Source organism: Amblyomma mixtum, chromosome 2 (genome assembly GCF_055824585.1).
Source record: "Amblyomma mixtum isolate Tamu chromosome 2, ASM5582458v1, whole genome shotgun sequence".
Lineage (NCBI taxonomy): Eukaryota > Metazoa > Arthropoda > Arachnida > Ixodida > Ixodidae > Amblyomma > Amblyomma mixtum.
In genome coordinates, this window is record NC_143013.1 from 146,198,091 (window position 1) to 146,214,263 (window position 16,173).

At 48.0% G+C, this 16,173-nt stretch overlaps 1 protein-coding gene across 1 annotated transcript in view; it reads left to right on the plus strand.

Moving 5' to 3' along the window:
• LOC149361177 (monocarboxylate transporter 14-like) overlaps positions 1-16,173 on the plus strand; it is a 100,759-nt gene that overhangs the window by 15,814 nt on the left and 68,772 nt on the right. Inside the window, exon 2 of the mRNA XM_089569460.1 lies at positions 4,464-4,610. Within this exon, the coding sequence (XP_089425586.1) occupies positions 4,464-4,610 (147 nt within the window). The remainder of the gene's footprint in view (positions 1-4,463; positions 4,611-16,173) is intronic.

Here is a 16,173-nt window from a genome sequence, read left to right on the forward strand (position 1 = left end):
GCTCATCAAAGACAGAGGAACGGCATTTACAGCAGAGCTGACGCAAGCCATTTTAAACTACAGCCAGACAAGCCATCGGAGGACAACTGCCTATCATCCACAAACCAACGGACGCACAGAGCGTCTGAACAAGACCATCGCAGACATCCTCTCCATCTACATCGACGCCGAACACAAGATGTGGGACTCCATTCTGCCCTACGTGATCTTCGCCTATAATACTGCCGTCCAGGAGACAACCAGGTTTACCCCATTCCAGCTGGTATACGGCAGGAAGCCCACGACAACACTCGACGCAATGCTCCCGCACGTTTCCGACGAAGACAACCTCGACGTCGCCGCCTACCTTCATCGCGCCGAGGAAGCCCGAAGACTTGCGCGGCTTCGCATTCAGGACCAGCAGCACACCGACGCCCGACGCTACAATCTGCGCCGACGAGACACGCATTACAAGCCAGGTGATCGTGTTTGGATATGGACGGCAGTTCGCCGCCGTGGGTTGAGTGAAAAGTTGCTGGGACGCTAATTTGAACCGTACAGGGTTCTCCGTCGCATCGGTGACCTCGACTATGAAGTCATCCCCGACGGCACGACAGCATCTCAGCGACGCCGCACACGCCCGGAAGTCGTACATGTCGTACGCCTGAAGCCATATTATGAACGCTAAAGGACTCGAAGTTTGCATTCTCCGTGTTTATTTTCATTTTGAAGCATCGAGACGATGCTTCTTTGGGAGGGGGGTAATGCCACATATCTTTGTAGCGTCCGTTCGTTCACGCAAAGCCGCAGAAAAGGGGTGTTATCATTTTTGTTCGTGACGCGAGAAGCGACCGGTCTAATCTCGATTGTTCACAGCCACGAACAGCTGCATCTACGTGTTTCCAGATTACTCTAGATGATCTTGACCTGTTATCTCGAAGTTTCCTTGCGGGCTTTAAATTGAACGATGCCGCGAGCAGCGGCCATTCGTAGTTCGACGACCGCCGAGCACGTCTGTTGCTTGCGCCGCCGCCGAGTGATTCAGTTCTTTTGAGGGCGCAATTCAGCCCAAATAAAGAGCTTCGTTTCCAAGACTGGCTGGTGTCTACCTGACCACTGGACTGCCGTCACTAAAACGTGACAGTATGATGGACTGGTATTCTCTATTGCACCGGTTTTTTCTGAAGTAAGACAGCATTTGCAAGCGCTGATCAGAAAACAAATGTATTGCACGTATGTATCTAACTGCAGCTTCACTTCCGTTGTTATAGTGGCGGACGAGAACAAAAGGCACGCGAAAGAGTAGTGCCAGTCCATGCTTTACGAATAAACATTTCATAAATAGTATAGCACAAATATTCATCAGATTCCATGAGTTACAATGCTTGTTGCCGTTAGTTTCATATAGAAGTTTTGGAGGAGCTCCCACGGTTAAAAATGTTCGAAATGCCTGCCGTCCACGGTAACACAGCACAGGATCCGCTCTCGCATCGAGTTAACAACTCTACGGAGTACTTCTCGGCCGATGCTCCTACAGGCAGAAACAATTTGGTTCTTCACATCGTTGATATCAGCGGGTTCCACGGCATATACATGATTTTTCACATAGCGCTTCCACAGAAAAAAGTCTCGTAGAGAGAGATCAGGGAATCTGGGAGGCCAAAACATCCCTTCTCGGCCAATCCACTGCCGAAGGCAGTTTCTATTTAACGAATTCTTTGCAGTAGAAGAAAAATGTGGTGTGGCTTCGTCGTGCTGCAACCATAGTTGCCGTAGTTCCCCAAAAGCGAGGCTGGATGTGAATTCTTCGACGACTCCAGCAAGAATGTCGCATGCATACTTTTTTACCATTTAGGTTTTTTCCATTTAGCATACTCCTGTCCGGAGTATGCCACACCAAACATTTATCCCCCAGCTGATTTGGTGGTTGGGCTGCCGCAGCCAGCGGGGATTTTCTTGGGACAGGTAGTGAGAATTATGAATGTTCAGTTCCATTTCTGCAAAAAGTAGCCTCGTCAGTCCACATCCTATTTTCTAGGAAATACTCATCTTGATCAAGTTTTACCAAGACCCAGTTAGTGAAATCAATTAGTTTCGGAAAATCAGCGTCAGTTTGTGTCCGCCTGGCCGCATTACCAAGGAGGAAAGGTGGCATTAGCGTACGGCGTTTAGAATTAAAAAAAAAATCAGTGAAGTCTAACCCTGAACACCCTGTATATGTGCACTGAATTCTAAAAAACTACTCAAAGAGTACTTCTGACCGCTTTTGCGCATATTGCTGGTACAAAAAGGTGCAATTTCACAACTCAACTCTGTGAGCGTAGGCTAAAGATCTTGAGAATCTGTTTTTACTACATAGCGTTGTTTTGGCTTTTGCCATCTGTTGCTGCCCTTTGTCTTTCTCCCCAATGAGCTACTCTCAGCTGCCGGGAAACGGATCTACCAGTCAAGCTACGGCTGCCTTGACTGTTCGGCTTCCACAGCATGTCTTTGTTCAGTACACAGGAGCAACCACTACCCAGCGAGGAAGCGCATGAGTCCCAAGAAACAGGGACGTGGGTGCAACGCCCACTCTTACCAAACTTTACGTACAAAAGATATGGTTCTCACGATGAACGTACAAAGAGAGTAGTAGACTCGTTTTGCGTCTTGCAGTGTAATCTACTGTACTACAGTTTTACCATGCAGAACCTTCCTCACAGAGTAGATATCGAAAGGCGCTGCTGCGAGTGCTCGCAAGTCTAAAAAACAAAGCATTAATGTGCGTCCTGCAGTGGTTTCTTTGCATTTGTTTTTGTCTACGCAGACTGAGATGAATCAAGCTGCATTTTTTTAAAGAACGTCCTTCTGGAGTTAAAAGTACGAAAATAGAAATGCGGTCGACATAGGTGATAGAACCTTATGTTCATAACAGGTTTTTTTTGCGTATGCGAAAGGGATATAGCTTTCGTTGCTTTTGCAGTACAGTGTATAGTGCATTAAACTAAAGGCCAGACCACGGTGCGGGTGGAGATGGTGGTGTCAGTGGCGATTAGTCTTCTATTCATTACACTGGCAATTCCTCTGCTTTCGTCTCTTATTCTATGCACAATTTATCGTCTGCACTACTCCCGAGATGTGTAGTGTCCTCTGAAAATTCCAAAAGCAGCCTTGCTGCCGCGTGTCTCTCAGTTTGCGGACCTTCATTAAACACAGTGCCAACGACACTATCCCGTCGCACATCCCACCAAAATGTTTCGCGTTTATCACGACAACGGCAGTAGGCTAGGAGAAAATGTTGTACATAACTCACACTGACGCACACCGAGAAGGACATGGCACAGGAATGTTGGCCACGTGCAGCCACATAAGCGAGCCGAGTAGATGCGCAGACAGTGCAAGAGAGTGGCTTATTCTAGATACGGACCCCGCGCTTCAACAGAGGAACACAGAGACTACCAAAAAGAAGCGATGTGCCACTAGTTGCTCTGCAAAACGTTGTCTTTTTGTAATGTCATTCACGGTAAGCGCCACCAATCTTCTTGTGCAAGGCAATCAGCTGAACTACTACCAGCGTCTGCGATGTGACCGGCACGACTGGAAGCACACTTTAAATCGTTTATCGATTAGTTTTTCTCATTCAAATTAGCGATCGATGCTGGTATGGTCGAATTCTCGCGTAGAACATATTCTAGCGCTGACTTAGAGTCCGCTAGTCTTATGATTCTTGAGTTCTCGTTTGAAGTGTCGCTTAAGAGCAATTACAATGTTGGCAGATTGGAAACTGCAGAGGACACCACCCTGTGAAGCCCACTTGCCAAAGACATACCGGGGCTAGTCTTCGCAATTGCGACAGTGCATGAGTGCCCAATTCTTTTTCACTGTATCATCATCGAACACTTTGCAGATGATCTTTGTATTCATTCTTGAGATACTTGAGCATAGGATGTCTTGCTTTCGCCTTGGAGGTGAACCGTTTCGAGCGCAGAACTGTGATGACCATGACACACTTTGTATCTTCGTACGTCTGATCTTTTTCTTAGTGGGTGTAGAAACCTAGGTGTCAAACGCTTTTAAAATGTGTAACCTGATTTTACGAGAACGAACCAATCATCTAACTACAGCATAGCAGCATAGCAGGAACCAAATGAAAATAAACGAACTTTTACTTTTTCGAATCGTATATTGGGCTGGAAAACTTTGAAAGCATAGATGCAAATCACAAACTAAATTTACTTTACACAGCTCAAAACTACAGAGCAAGCCATGGGCCATTGGAAAAGCGGTGTATTTACATGGTAAAAAAAAATACAGGGTTTAACAAGCACATTACTTGGCACATTTCTTCGTTTCTGATGAGTAGAATTGTGCAACGACTCTCGAATGTTCTTTTTCGTGCGGTTCCAGTGCATTTATGCCGCTCCAATTAAAGCGGCTGCGAAGCAGTGAAGTGAAGGGCAGAGTCCTCGTGTCCCTACACAGAGCCGTGCGCTGTCATTGCGCAGGTGCCTGTGCGCTGTCCAGCTTCTTCTCGTCTTGCGCCGTCCGCTCTGGGGGCTTCGTGTTCGTGGCCATCCAGGCCAACTGGCAGGCCAACCACCGGGACGCAGCATGGCCCGTGCTTATGATGGCAGCCGGCATCCAGGCGTCGGGTGAGTGCGCCACGAAAACGACTCATGAGCAGAGCTTGGGGGACGGCTACAAAGAGACGAATGGACAAGTACTTTCTGGCGCTTGGCATGCTTTAATCTGACCTGTTAGAAACTATGAGGTATTCTGTGACGGAACGGACATCCCATCGTTCGCTCAGTAAACCGGTGCGCACAGAGTGTACGTGTATAAATATAGCGTAAAAGCAAGCAAGAAACACCGCGGGGAGAGGCGAAGGAAGTCACAAACGAAGCGCTGTCTTTCCTTGCTTTGTGTTGTCTCTGCGCTGGTACGTACTTACTTCTTCGCCATGCAGCAACCGACCGAAACATGTATTTTTCTGACCTTGTATTACGCCTCGCTTCAGCGAGAGCCCAGTAATGCTATGAATTTCTGACGGGGCCAGCTCATAAACAACGCCTGATCGCACGCACACATCGATTACAACTTCTAAGCGCGTTTTTGTTAACATATAAAAGAAAACGTGAATGCAAAACCCTGATGCTGGCTCGTTAGGCGTCGATCGCAGTCAGAAATACCTCTACCACATATGCTTCATCACCTCATCAGAGGTTATGAGCCAACGCTGGCTTTATTTTTCTAGTCTAAACTTAGTATTCTGTGCTGCCACTGCTCCGGTAGCTGTGTAATCCGAAAGACTTGCTCTATAGCTTTAAACGATGCCTCCTTACTTTGTGACGCCAGCTCAGTAATTAACCTTACCGAAATTTCATCGGGCCCAATTGCTGAAGTCTTAATAACCTTTCCAGCTCTTACTATCCCCACCCTTAAGTTTTCGCCGGCAATTTTCAGCGTTGCAGCATCCACTAACATAGAAACCAAACCTCAGTTTACTTTCAGTTTTCGCTCCTCGATTCCTTTTTATATTTTTACCTTCCTCGTCCTGTGTAAAATCTTGTATGGTACCTTGGCAATTATTATGATTTCAGAATTTCCTCGAGCCGTCCCCGGGTTTTTTTCCCTGCCTTCGTTATCAAACAATTGCCACCCCCTTTAATTTTCCCGTTGCGCACTCTTGGACTTAAAGCCTTCGTTTCCGGCACATGTCCTATTTTCTGTTCATTCTTCCTGTTCCCACCTGGGCCTATTAGCCACTCCATGCTTCCTCGCTTCCTGTCTCCTGAGTTCAGTAGCCTCTTTAATTTCCGCTTTTCAGCGGCTTCGAGGTTTATTCATTCCTTTCCAATTTTTCTTTTGTTCTACCTATTAAATTAGCTTCTCGATTAAGCCAATTAGTTATATATCTGGAATTTTGTCGCAGATTTCACTACTTTTTTTCTCCACTCGTCCCAGTATGCTTTCCACCTACTTGTCAGTCGAATGGTTTTCTCTTCATTCGAGCTTAACTCTTTTGTTCCTTCTATGTTGCTCCAGTAGACGGTCATTTTTTTATGGTCGATTGCCTAATTGTACGAAACATGTTCACTATTTCATTTTCCTCAGCTTTTCATGAAAGTCTTTGGTCACCGTGATATAGCAGGGAGTGGGGCAAAATGCGACACAAATTTTGCAAGCCATCACCATTGTTTTTTATTCATGTATATCACAAAACAAATGCGGCCGAGTAACTAAATATGAAAAGTAGAATAGAAAAGTTACGCAGCGAAATTTAATGAAGTATAAAACTTCAAAATGTCGCACTTTGCCCACCCCAGGGGGCAAAGTGAGACGATGCACGGGGTAATGTGAGACGGCCTTCCAAAATCAACATATCCCTCAACCTTGCAATGAATGCGCACGAATGTCGCTTTATGGAGACCTAGACAATTTTTGCGAACCTATTTAAGTGGCAGTGTACTCAGACCGAACGCGCTGCTGCTTTGTTTCTTGTCCAACTAAAGTTTATGCGATTCTAAGGCCGGGATTTGCGTGTAGCCTGGCTACGTCGTGTATTTAATTAAAAATTTCTTACTTTCTTCGCAGTTTTTTTTTCTGCTTTAATGCCACAGTTCTTGCTCTTTCCCTAGGCTGTGCTGAGTGGACATGCTATTTGGTTCGATTCGTAGCGTGTGGACACCAGATGTCGAATATGATTAAATAGACCAGAGTGAGCAGCACTTCCTCTGTTCTCATAATGTGTTCTTTGAACGCTGTTCATGCGCGCCAGACAGCTTGCGACGCTGAAGTTCGCAAAACGCTTGATACACGTTCTGCCTTTGGTATTCTTCCATTTTCTTTGTTGTTGCGAGGTAGGCGCCTTCGGAAACAAAGGAATCCTTTGTGGTATGGCACCGGCGCTGCGTGTTTCTCACCGGAGCTTTCTGTACCGTTTCTGCGCGCTAACTGGCATTAATTTTTTTGGCGTTCAGACCGTCCGAAAGAGCGGGAAAAGATGGGTAGAACTTTAGATCAAGCAATAAGCAATGCGAAGGTAGGAAAGAAGCAAGCTGGAGACCAGGGGGTAGGTGACTATGGCATAGGTTCTAGAAATAGCAGGGGAGAGTTATTAGTAGAGTTTGCAGATAAAAATCATTTACGGATCATGAATGCCTTCTGCAAACGAGCCAGCAGGAAGTGGACATGGAAGAGCCTCAATGGTGCGACTAAAAATGAAATAGACTTCGTACTGTGCGCTCGGCCTGGCATCGCAGAGGATGAGGAGGTCCTCTGAAGGGTCCGTTGTAGCGACCACAGTATGGTCAGGTCTCGTATTAGCTTAGATTTGAAAAGGGAATGGAGGAAATTAGTGAAGCGGAAGTCCATTAATGTGTTTGCATTAAGAGGGAAAGTCGAGGAATTCAGGATTTTGCTGCAGAACCGATTTTCCGCTTTAACTTAAGATGACCACCGTAATGTTGAAGCAGTGAGCGATCGTGTCACAGGTATCATTACGGAACGCGCCGTAGAAGTAGGCGTTAGGATGGTTCGACAGGATACTGGGAAACTATCTCAGGAGTCTAAAGGTCTGATTAAGAAACAGCAAATCATGAATACGTATAATTCCATAGACAGAATAGAAGTCGTAGAGCTGTCGAAGTTAATAAATAAGCGCAAGGTAGCCCACATTAGGAAGTCGAACATGGAGAAAATCGTGCATGCTCTAAAGAGCGGGGGTAGCCTAAAAGCAGTGAAGAGAAAACTAGGCATAGGTAAAAACCAGATGTATGCGATAGGAGACAAAGAGGGCAATGCCATTAGCAATATGGATAAGATAGTTCAAGTAGCCGAAGAGTTTTACACAAATCTATACAGCAGCGAATGTTACTGAGAGAGGCAGTAGAGCACAGCAATGGGACATCCCGCAAGTAACGAAGGAGGAAGTAAAGAAAGCCTTATGAGCAATGCAAAAGGGGAAAGCAGCTGTGGAGGACCGGATGACAGCAGATTTGTTGAAGGATGGAGGAGAGATTGGGCTCGAAAAACTAGCCACCCTGTATACGCAATGCTTTGTGACCTCGAGCGTACCTAGAACTTGGAAAAACGCTAACATTATCTTAATTCATACGAAAGGAGACATCAAGGACTTGAAGAATTACAGACCGATCTGCTTATTTTCTGTTGCCTACAAGGTATTTACTAAGGTAATCGCTAATAGGGTTAGGGCAACTTTAGACTTCAATCAACCAAATGATTAGGCAGGCTTGCATAAAAGATACTCGACAATAGACCATATTCAGGCAATCAATCAGGTGATATAAAAATGCGCAGAATATAACCAGCCCCTATATATTGTTGAGACGCGGGCTCTCAGTTGCCGTCGGGACGCGGGTCCGCTGTCGCCGACCAGCCGGAGCAATGAAGAGACGGGGGGTTAAGGAGCAGCGTGAAAAAAAAGGTATATGTATTTACATATTTACAAGTAGCGAGAAGCACGATACATGGCACGATGTATCTCAACAGGAAAAAGACACAGACACAGGAGACGGGAGCCCTTAAATAGAGTCGCCACAGGCTCCCGCCCCTTTTCATCCAATCAGGAGCGTCCTGTTGGCTGATTGGCTGGCAAGGCTTGAACGCCAACCCGGGTAGCGTTCCCGTAGCTGTCCGGCCCGAACGCACAACGCGCTCCACGATGACGACGCGCAGGCTCGGAGAGACGCCGGCTTGGACGCCGTCCTTGGGGAGCGTCTCTGTAGCTCACCGGCCGAACGCGCAACACTGGGAGCGTTCCGGTGTTAGATATTCACGTTCACAACGCACTCCACGATGACGACGCGCAGGCTCGGAGAGACGCCGGCTTGGACGCCGTCCTTGGGGAGCGTCTCTGTAGCTCACCGGCCGAACGCGCAACACTGGGAGCGTTCCGGTGTTAGATATTCACGTTCACAACAGCTCGCCCCCGCCCGGAAAATCGTGCACGAAGGGAAGAGGTCCGCAGCCACTTCTCGAAGTGCCGAGGTCGGGGCTTAGTCTTTGTCCGCCGGCCGTCATCTGCTCGCCAACCGGTCTCTTCAGGTCTGGAAGAGAGGTGGTCTGGACCGGACACAACCGCAGCCAGCAAATGCCCTTCCATCTCCCCAGAGATCTGCCAGGCTTCTATACTACCAATACTTTCGCTGACAGGCCACAGGTTCAATCGCGAGTGCACCGTCGCATCACAGACTATTTTCTTCGCGAGTAGAAAAAAAAAGAAACAGAAGATCACAAAACAGCAAAAAAAAAAGTAGCAGCCCGTCCAAATCCCTTCTATTCCTTTCTCTTTTCAGAAGCATCGGCTTAAGCCATCTGCGTTGGCGTTTGCCTTTCCTTTTTTGTACTGAACCTCGAAGCTGAATTGCTGCAGAGCTAGGCTCCAGCGCAGGAGGCGACCATTTTTGCCCGACATGCGTTCTAGCCAGGTTAGAGGACAGTGGTCCGTTTGTAAGATGAACTTCGTACCAGACACCTAGCAGGCAAGTTTTTGTATCGCCCACACCAGGCACGCGCAGGGAACCTAGTTCGTTGTTACCACCGTCGTCCATCCATTTCGAGCGCTTGCTCTCAGTAAGCAAGGAGCAGTTTACTGAGGACCAGGAGGCAGACAAAACATTAGAAAAACTCCACAGTTCAGCCAGAGCAGGAGTTGCTAGAAAGAATGTCACGCTGCTGAAAAGAAATGGGCTGTTGATTCGTCGTTATCAGGACAAGAGAGGGGAAATTTTCGATCAGTTGGTCGTGCCAACAAAGTACAGACATGCGTAGCTCTGAGGTAAAGCTGCTCGCCATTTCAACGTGCCCTCCACCGAAAACAAAGGATGATGTGAGAGCCTTTCTCAGTCTTGTAGGGTACTACCCGCAATACATCCCGCGGTACTCGGACATCGCTAGCGCTCTCACCAACGCTTTGCGCAAAACTGAACCAGAGCGCGTCGCTGAAACGTCAGGCCAGAATGCAACGTTACCCAAAGGGAGTGGTTCAGATAGAGTTGCGGGCCAGGCACTTAGTTTCATGGGGTCAGATAGCAATCCTCAGGAAAGCAGGTTGCTAGACTCAGCGGAAAGTAAAGTGCAGTCGGAACAATTTGAGGTTACGATGTGCCGTGACTCATCGAAAGCGCGAGCCGATAGTTCAAATCCAAATGGGAAAGGTGGCTCGGTGCTGAGTCAAAAAGCGGATGTGAAGGGTGAGGGCACCACGAGAAAGGGAGGTGTGCAAGAAAGAACTGCTAGGGCAGTTTCCGAAAAGCGGCTGCGTGCAAGGAGAGCCAAGCCAAGTTGTAGTCCACAGAGAAAGGACAAAGGACGGGCCAAAAACGTCATAAGGGTGAAGGCACGTCGACAATGTAATCGTGCAAGACTTTCACCACGGCACTCCAGATGCGATAGGCACCGCACGCAGGCGAAATTGACTAGATGGTTTCAAAGAACGTGAAAGCCACCTGCCCCATTGTGGCGACACTGCAGAAGTTTTTGCACGAGGAGTGGAACGCGCAGTGGGCCACTAACAAGCGCGCACTGCCACCGCGTGAAAGAACGCAGCAGAACGCGCGCCTGGGAAAAAAAGTAGCAGCCCGTCCAAATCCCTTCTATTCCTTTCTCTTTTCAGAAGCATCGGCTTAAGCCATCTGCGTTGGCGTTTGCCTTTCCTTTTTTGTACTGAACCTCGAAGCTGAATTGCTGCAGAGCTAGGCTCCAGCGCAGGAGGCGACCATTTTTGCCCGACATGCGTTCTAGCCAGGTTAGAGGACAGTGGTCCGTTTGTACGATGAACTTCGTACCAGACACGTAGCAGGCAAGTTTTTGTATCGCCCACACCAGGCACGCGCATTCCTTTTCAGAAGCGCTGTATGCTTCTTCCCTGGCAGTGAGCTTCCTGCTTACATAAAGGATTGGGTGTTCGTCCCCTTGATCATCGGTCTGGCAAAGCACAGCACCCATTCCCCTGTTGCTCGCGTCACACTGGATTATGAACTGTTTTGTATAATCCGGGGACTTTAACACGAGATCCTTCCTCAGGGATTCCTTTAGAGTTAGAAAGGACTTTTCTTTCACGCAGTTCCAGGCGACGCGCTCTGGTTCAGTTTTGCGCAAAGCGTTGGTGAGAGCGCTAGCGATGTCCGAGTACCGCGGGATGTATTGCGGGTAGTACCCTACAAGACTGAGAAAGGCTCTCACATCATCCTTTGTTTTCGGTGGAGGGCACGTTGAAATGGCGAGCAGCTTTACCTCAGAGCTACGCATGTCTGTACTTTGTTGGCACGACCAACTGATCGAAAATTTCCCCTCTCTTGTCCTGATAACGACGAATCAACAGCCCATTTCTTTTCAGCAGCGTGACATTCTTTCTAGCAACTCCTGCTCTGGCTGAACTGTGGAGTTTTTCTAATGTTTTGTCTGCCTCCTGGTCCTCAGTAAACTGCTCCTTGCTTACTGAGAGCAAGCGCTCGAAATGGATGGACGACGGTGGTAACAACGAACTAGGTTCCGCCGCCGCTCTCCCTGTTTTCAACACTCTCTCTGACTCAACCGTGGTGTCATCGTCATCGTCTACGCCGTCAGAGCCCCTCTCCAATTGCTTTTCCCCAACATGCCCCGTTGTTTGATCTGCGTCTTTTCTAAGGGGCATGTCGTACTTCAGCTGGCTTGCTAACTCTCTCGCTCTAGAGCGGGTTAGCGCGCAAACGTCTCCTTGCTCAAATGTAGTTCCCCTCTCCCTGAGCAACATCTCAGACTTGTTAGAGAACAAATAAGGATACTCCTTGGGCAGATTCTCGGAAACCGCCGCTTCCGTAGCAAGGATACCGAACGGGCCCTCAATACATACACGGGCTAAAGGAAGACAGGCCGTATCTTCCTGTACAACTTGCCTAATCTAGGCGCATTCCCCAGTGAAATCTATTGCAGACACATACGAGGGGTGAACTACATCCATGGTAGCCGCTGAGTCTCTTAGTACTCGGCATTTCTTTCCATTCACTGTGAATTCTCTCATGAATGGCTTAAGTAAAGCCAAGTTCTCATCAGCGTCGCTTACATAGGAAAATACTACACGCTGATTTGGGCAACTTGAAGCAAAGTGCCCCGTTTGTTGACACTTGAAACATACACTCTGCCTTGGTGCTTCATATCTTTTCTTTCTTTCCCTTTCCTTTGCATCGTTGCGGGAATTTTCCGGCGGTCTCGCTTCGCCTTTTGGACGGTCGTCCCCTTTTTCTGCTCCGGCATTCTTAAAAACCGGCTTCGCACCTGTTTTGTCTGCTCTATGCCTAGCGGGGTACCGTTCCTTGTACGTATTGCTTGTACCCTGTCTTTCAAGCAACACGCGGCGTGACGCATACTCGTCCGCGAGTTCAGCAGCCTTCTGAACAGTGTTTACCTCGGCCCTGTCGAGAATCCACAAACGCATTTGATCCGGAATTGTGTCATAAAACTGCTCTAGACACACGCACTCCACGATCTTTCCTGCGTCCCCGTGAACGCCTGCGCTCTTTAACCATTCCACTAAGTTTGTTTTCAAGTTATAACCAAACTCGAGGTAAGATTCTTCTTTAGACTTAGCGGCGTTTCTGAAACGCTGGCGAAAAGCCTCGGCAGACAGGCGGTACTTCTTTAGGAGGCTTGCCTTCACGGTCTCATAGTCCTCCGATTCTTCCGCACTCAGTCTCCCGATCGCGTCCGCTACCTTACACGGCAACAGGGTCAATAGTTGCTGTGGCCACCCATCTTTCCCAAGATTGTTTTTTTGGCATGTCCTTTCAAAGTTCACCAAAAAAATACCAATGTCCTCGCCTAGCTGGAAGGGTTGCATGAAATCTTTAATTTTGATTGTTTCCCTTCCTCCTGGGCTGGGGGATGGTGGCTGAGCGACGCCGGCTTCGGCTCTTTTCGACTCCGCGTCCAGTTTCCTTTGGTCAATTTCCTGCTGTCGGCGTGCTAACTCGAGCTCCTTCTCTCGAAGCTGAAGCTCGCGATCGCGTTGCTTCCGTTCCAGCTCGCGCTGTTCATTCTCAGCTGCTTCCCTTTCCTTCTCAGCCGCTTCCCGTTTCTCTTCAGCTGCTTTCCTTTCCTTAATCAATTCCCATGTCTCGATAAGCTCTTCATCGTCCGCACCGCAAGATATTGCCTCTATGATTTGCGGTTTCCGCACGGCCTTCCCAAGCTCAACCCCTAATTCTTTGCTGATCAAAATTAGATCCGGCTTTTGCAAAGATTTCAGGTCCATGATGCGCTCAGACACTCGACCGATCCCCTATTTCTTCTTAGCAATGCGTACAACAATCAGTACTCACAACACTGCCAAAGGAAACCTGCCAGCATTGACGCTAAATTCAAAAGCCTGGCAAAATACCTCAGGGAAGAAAGGTCGGACACTCACCGAGCCACGATCATGGGGTCCACCAACGTGGGAGCTCTTGCAACTGCGAACGCTGCTAGGCGATGCGAAGAGCTGACTTCGATCCCAGCGCTGCCATCCAGTTGTTGAGACGCGGGCTCTCAGTTGCCGTCGGGACGCGGGTCCGCTGTCGCCGACCAGCCGGAGCAATGAAGAGACGGGGGGTTAAGGAGCAGCGTGAAAAAAAAGGTATATGTATTTACATATTTACAAGTAGCGAGAAGCACGATACATGGCACGATGTATCTCAACAGGAAAAAGACACAGACACAGGAGACGGGAGCCCTTAAATAGAGTCGCCACAGGCTCCCGCCCCTTTTCATCCAATCAGGAGCGTCCTGTTGGCTGATTGGCTGGCAAGGCTTGAACGCCAACCCGGGTAGCGTTCCCGTAGCTGTCCGGCCCGAACGCACAACGCGCTCCACGATGACGACGCGCAGGCTCGGAGAGACGCCGGCTTGGACGCCGTCCTTGGGGAGCGTCTCTGTAGCTCACCGGCCGAACGCGCAACACTGGGAGCGTTCCGGTGTTAGATATTCACGTTCACAACGCACTCCACGATGACGACGCGCAGGCTCGGAGAGACGCCGGCTTGGACGCCGTCCTTGGGGAGCGTCTCTGTAGCTCACCGGCCGAACGCGCAACACTGGGAGCGTTCCGGTGTTAGATATTCACGTTCACAACAATATATATATATATATATATATATATATATATATATACATATATAGCGTTCATTGATTGCGAGAAAGCATCCGACTCGGTAGAAACCTCAGCAGTCATGCAGGCATTGCGGAACCAGGGTGTCGAAGAGTGTTATGTGAAAATTTTGGAGGATATTTATAACGATTGCACAGCTACCATAGTTCTCCATAAAGTCAGCAATGAAATTCCAATAAGAAAAGGTGTCCGGCAGGGAGACACGATCTCGCCTGTGCTATTCACTGCTTGCTTACAGGAGGTATTCCGGGGCCTGAAATGGGAACAGTTGGGGATAAGAGTTAATGGAGAATACCTAAGTAATCTGCGATTCGCTTATGACATTGCCTTGCTAAGTCAGTCAGGACATGTACTGCAAAGCATGATCAACGAATTAGACAGGCAGAGCAGAACGATGGGGCTAAAAATTAACATGCAGAAAACCAAAGTAATGTTCACCAGCCTAGCAAGGGAACAACAGTTGAAAAATTGATGGCGCGGTGCTGCAAGTAATAAGAGAATATGTCTACTTAGGGCAGGTAGTGACTGCTGATCCGGATAATGAGATGGAAGTAACTAGAAGAATGAGAATGGGGCGGAACGCATATGGCAGGTTTTCTCAGTTAATGAATGGCAGTTTACCAAAATCCCTCAGAGAAAAGTATACAACAGCTGTATCTTACCGGTAGTCACCTATCGGGCAGAAACACGGAGGCCAACAAAGGGGGTTCAGTTTAAGGTGAGGACTACGCAACGAGCTATGGAAAGAAAAATGATAGGTGTAACGTTAAGAGATCGGTAGCGGGCGGAGTGGGTAAAAGAACAAACGCGGGTTAATGCCATCCTAGTTGAAATCAAGGGGAAGAAGTGGGCTTGGGCAGGGCATGTAATGCGAAGGCAAGATAACCGCTGGTTCTTAAGGGTAACGGAGTAGATTCCAAGAGAATGCAAGCGTAGCAGGGGGCGGCATCAAGTTAGGTGGGCGGATGAGATTAAGAAATTTGCGGGAATACGGTGACCGCAACTGACGAAGGACAGTGTTAATTGGAGGTACATGGGAGAGGCCTTTGCCCTGCAGTGGGCGTAGTCAGGCTAATGATGATGATGATGATGATGATGATGAAAGCTATTACATTTATACTGGCTCTTTCAGAACATCATAACACCGTGTTTTGCCCCACACGCAGCCTGCTGCTGAAATAATTCGCTCTAAATTATCCGAGGCACGAAAGGTGAAGCTTTGCAGACGATATGACCAATGATTAATTATCTTGCCTAGAAACATGTGGTAATCTACCATGCCAGATCGATTAAGCTGTGCCGTTTTGAAAAATGTGGCCTGGGAAATTTCGCGCATCTTCGACTGATTTCTCGTTCCTCCTCTTGGGTGCAAGTTATGGTGGACATAGTGTATGTGGAATCAGACCGCAAAAATGTGAAGTTAATTTCTTTGCTAGTTCAGAAGTTGGGAGGCGCTAACAAAGAGTCGCGTTTTGCTCCGTTTCGCAGTGTGCCCCACAGTCAATTCTCGATTGTCGTTTCTCGATTTTTGGTTATTAGCCTCTCACATTTGCCTTATTTGTAAAGAATGGCAGTGTTATACTGCTCACGTACTTCTAACAGCAGCTTAACGTTGTATACCGCGTGTTCATCGAGTTCCTGAATGCTTGCGTTCATACTCCTTTGAGGATGATCTGTGTATTAACTTTGTACTCTAATGTTCTAGCTTAATCAATTGGGAACTCTTTACTTCTGTCTCTACAATCACTGCCTACCGACATATAAACTACTCCTATCGACACACGTTTTCCCTTAATTGCGCTAAGGATCACAAAGTTTCTTTACATGTTTCGTTCACCTGCCGCCATTGTAGGTTGTGTCGAATAAGTACACCTATTCATCAGCGCTTTCCTGACCCTGCGTTCGTACTACACATTTGCCAGACTTAAGTGATCTTCTATTACTTGCGCTTCGGCGGTAGCTCCAAGACGCGTTTCCCTAAAGTAGTAAATACTAATTTCCTGTTTGTTGAGCTGGTAATTGATCTATGCCCACTCACAATGGCTTCTCCTCCTTGTTATATACGTGGCTGT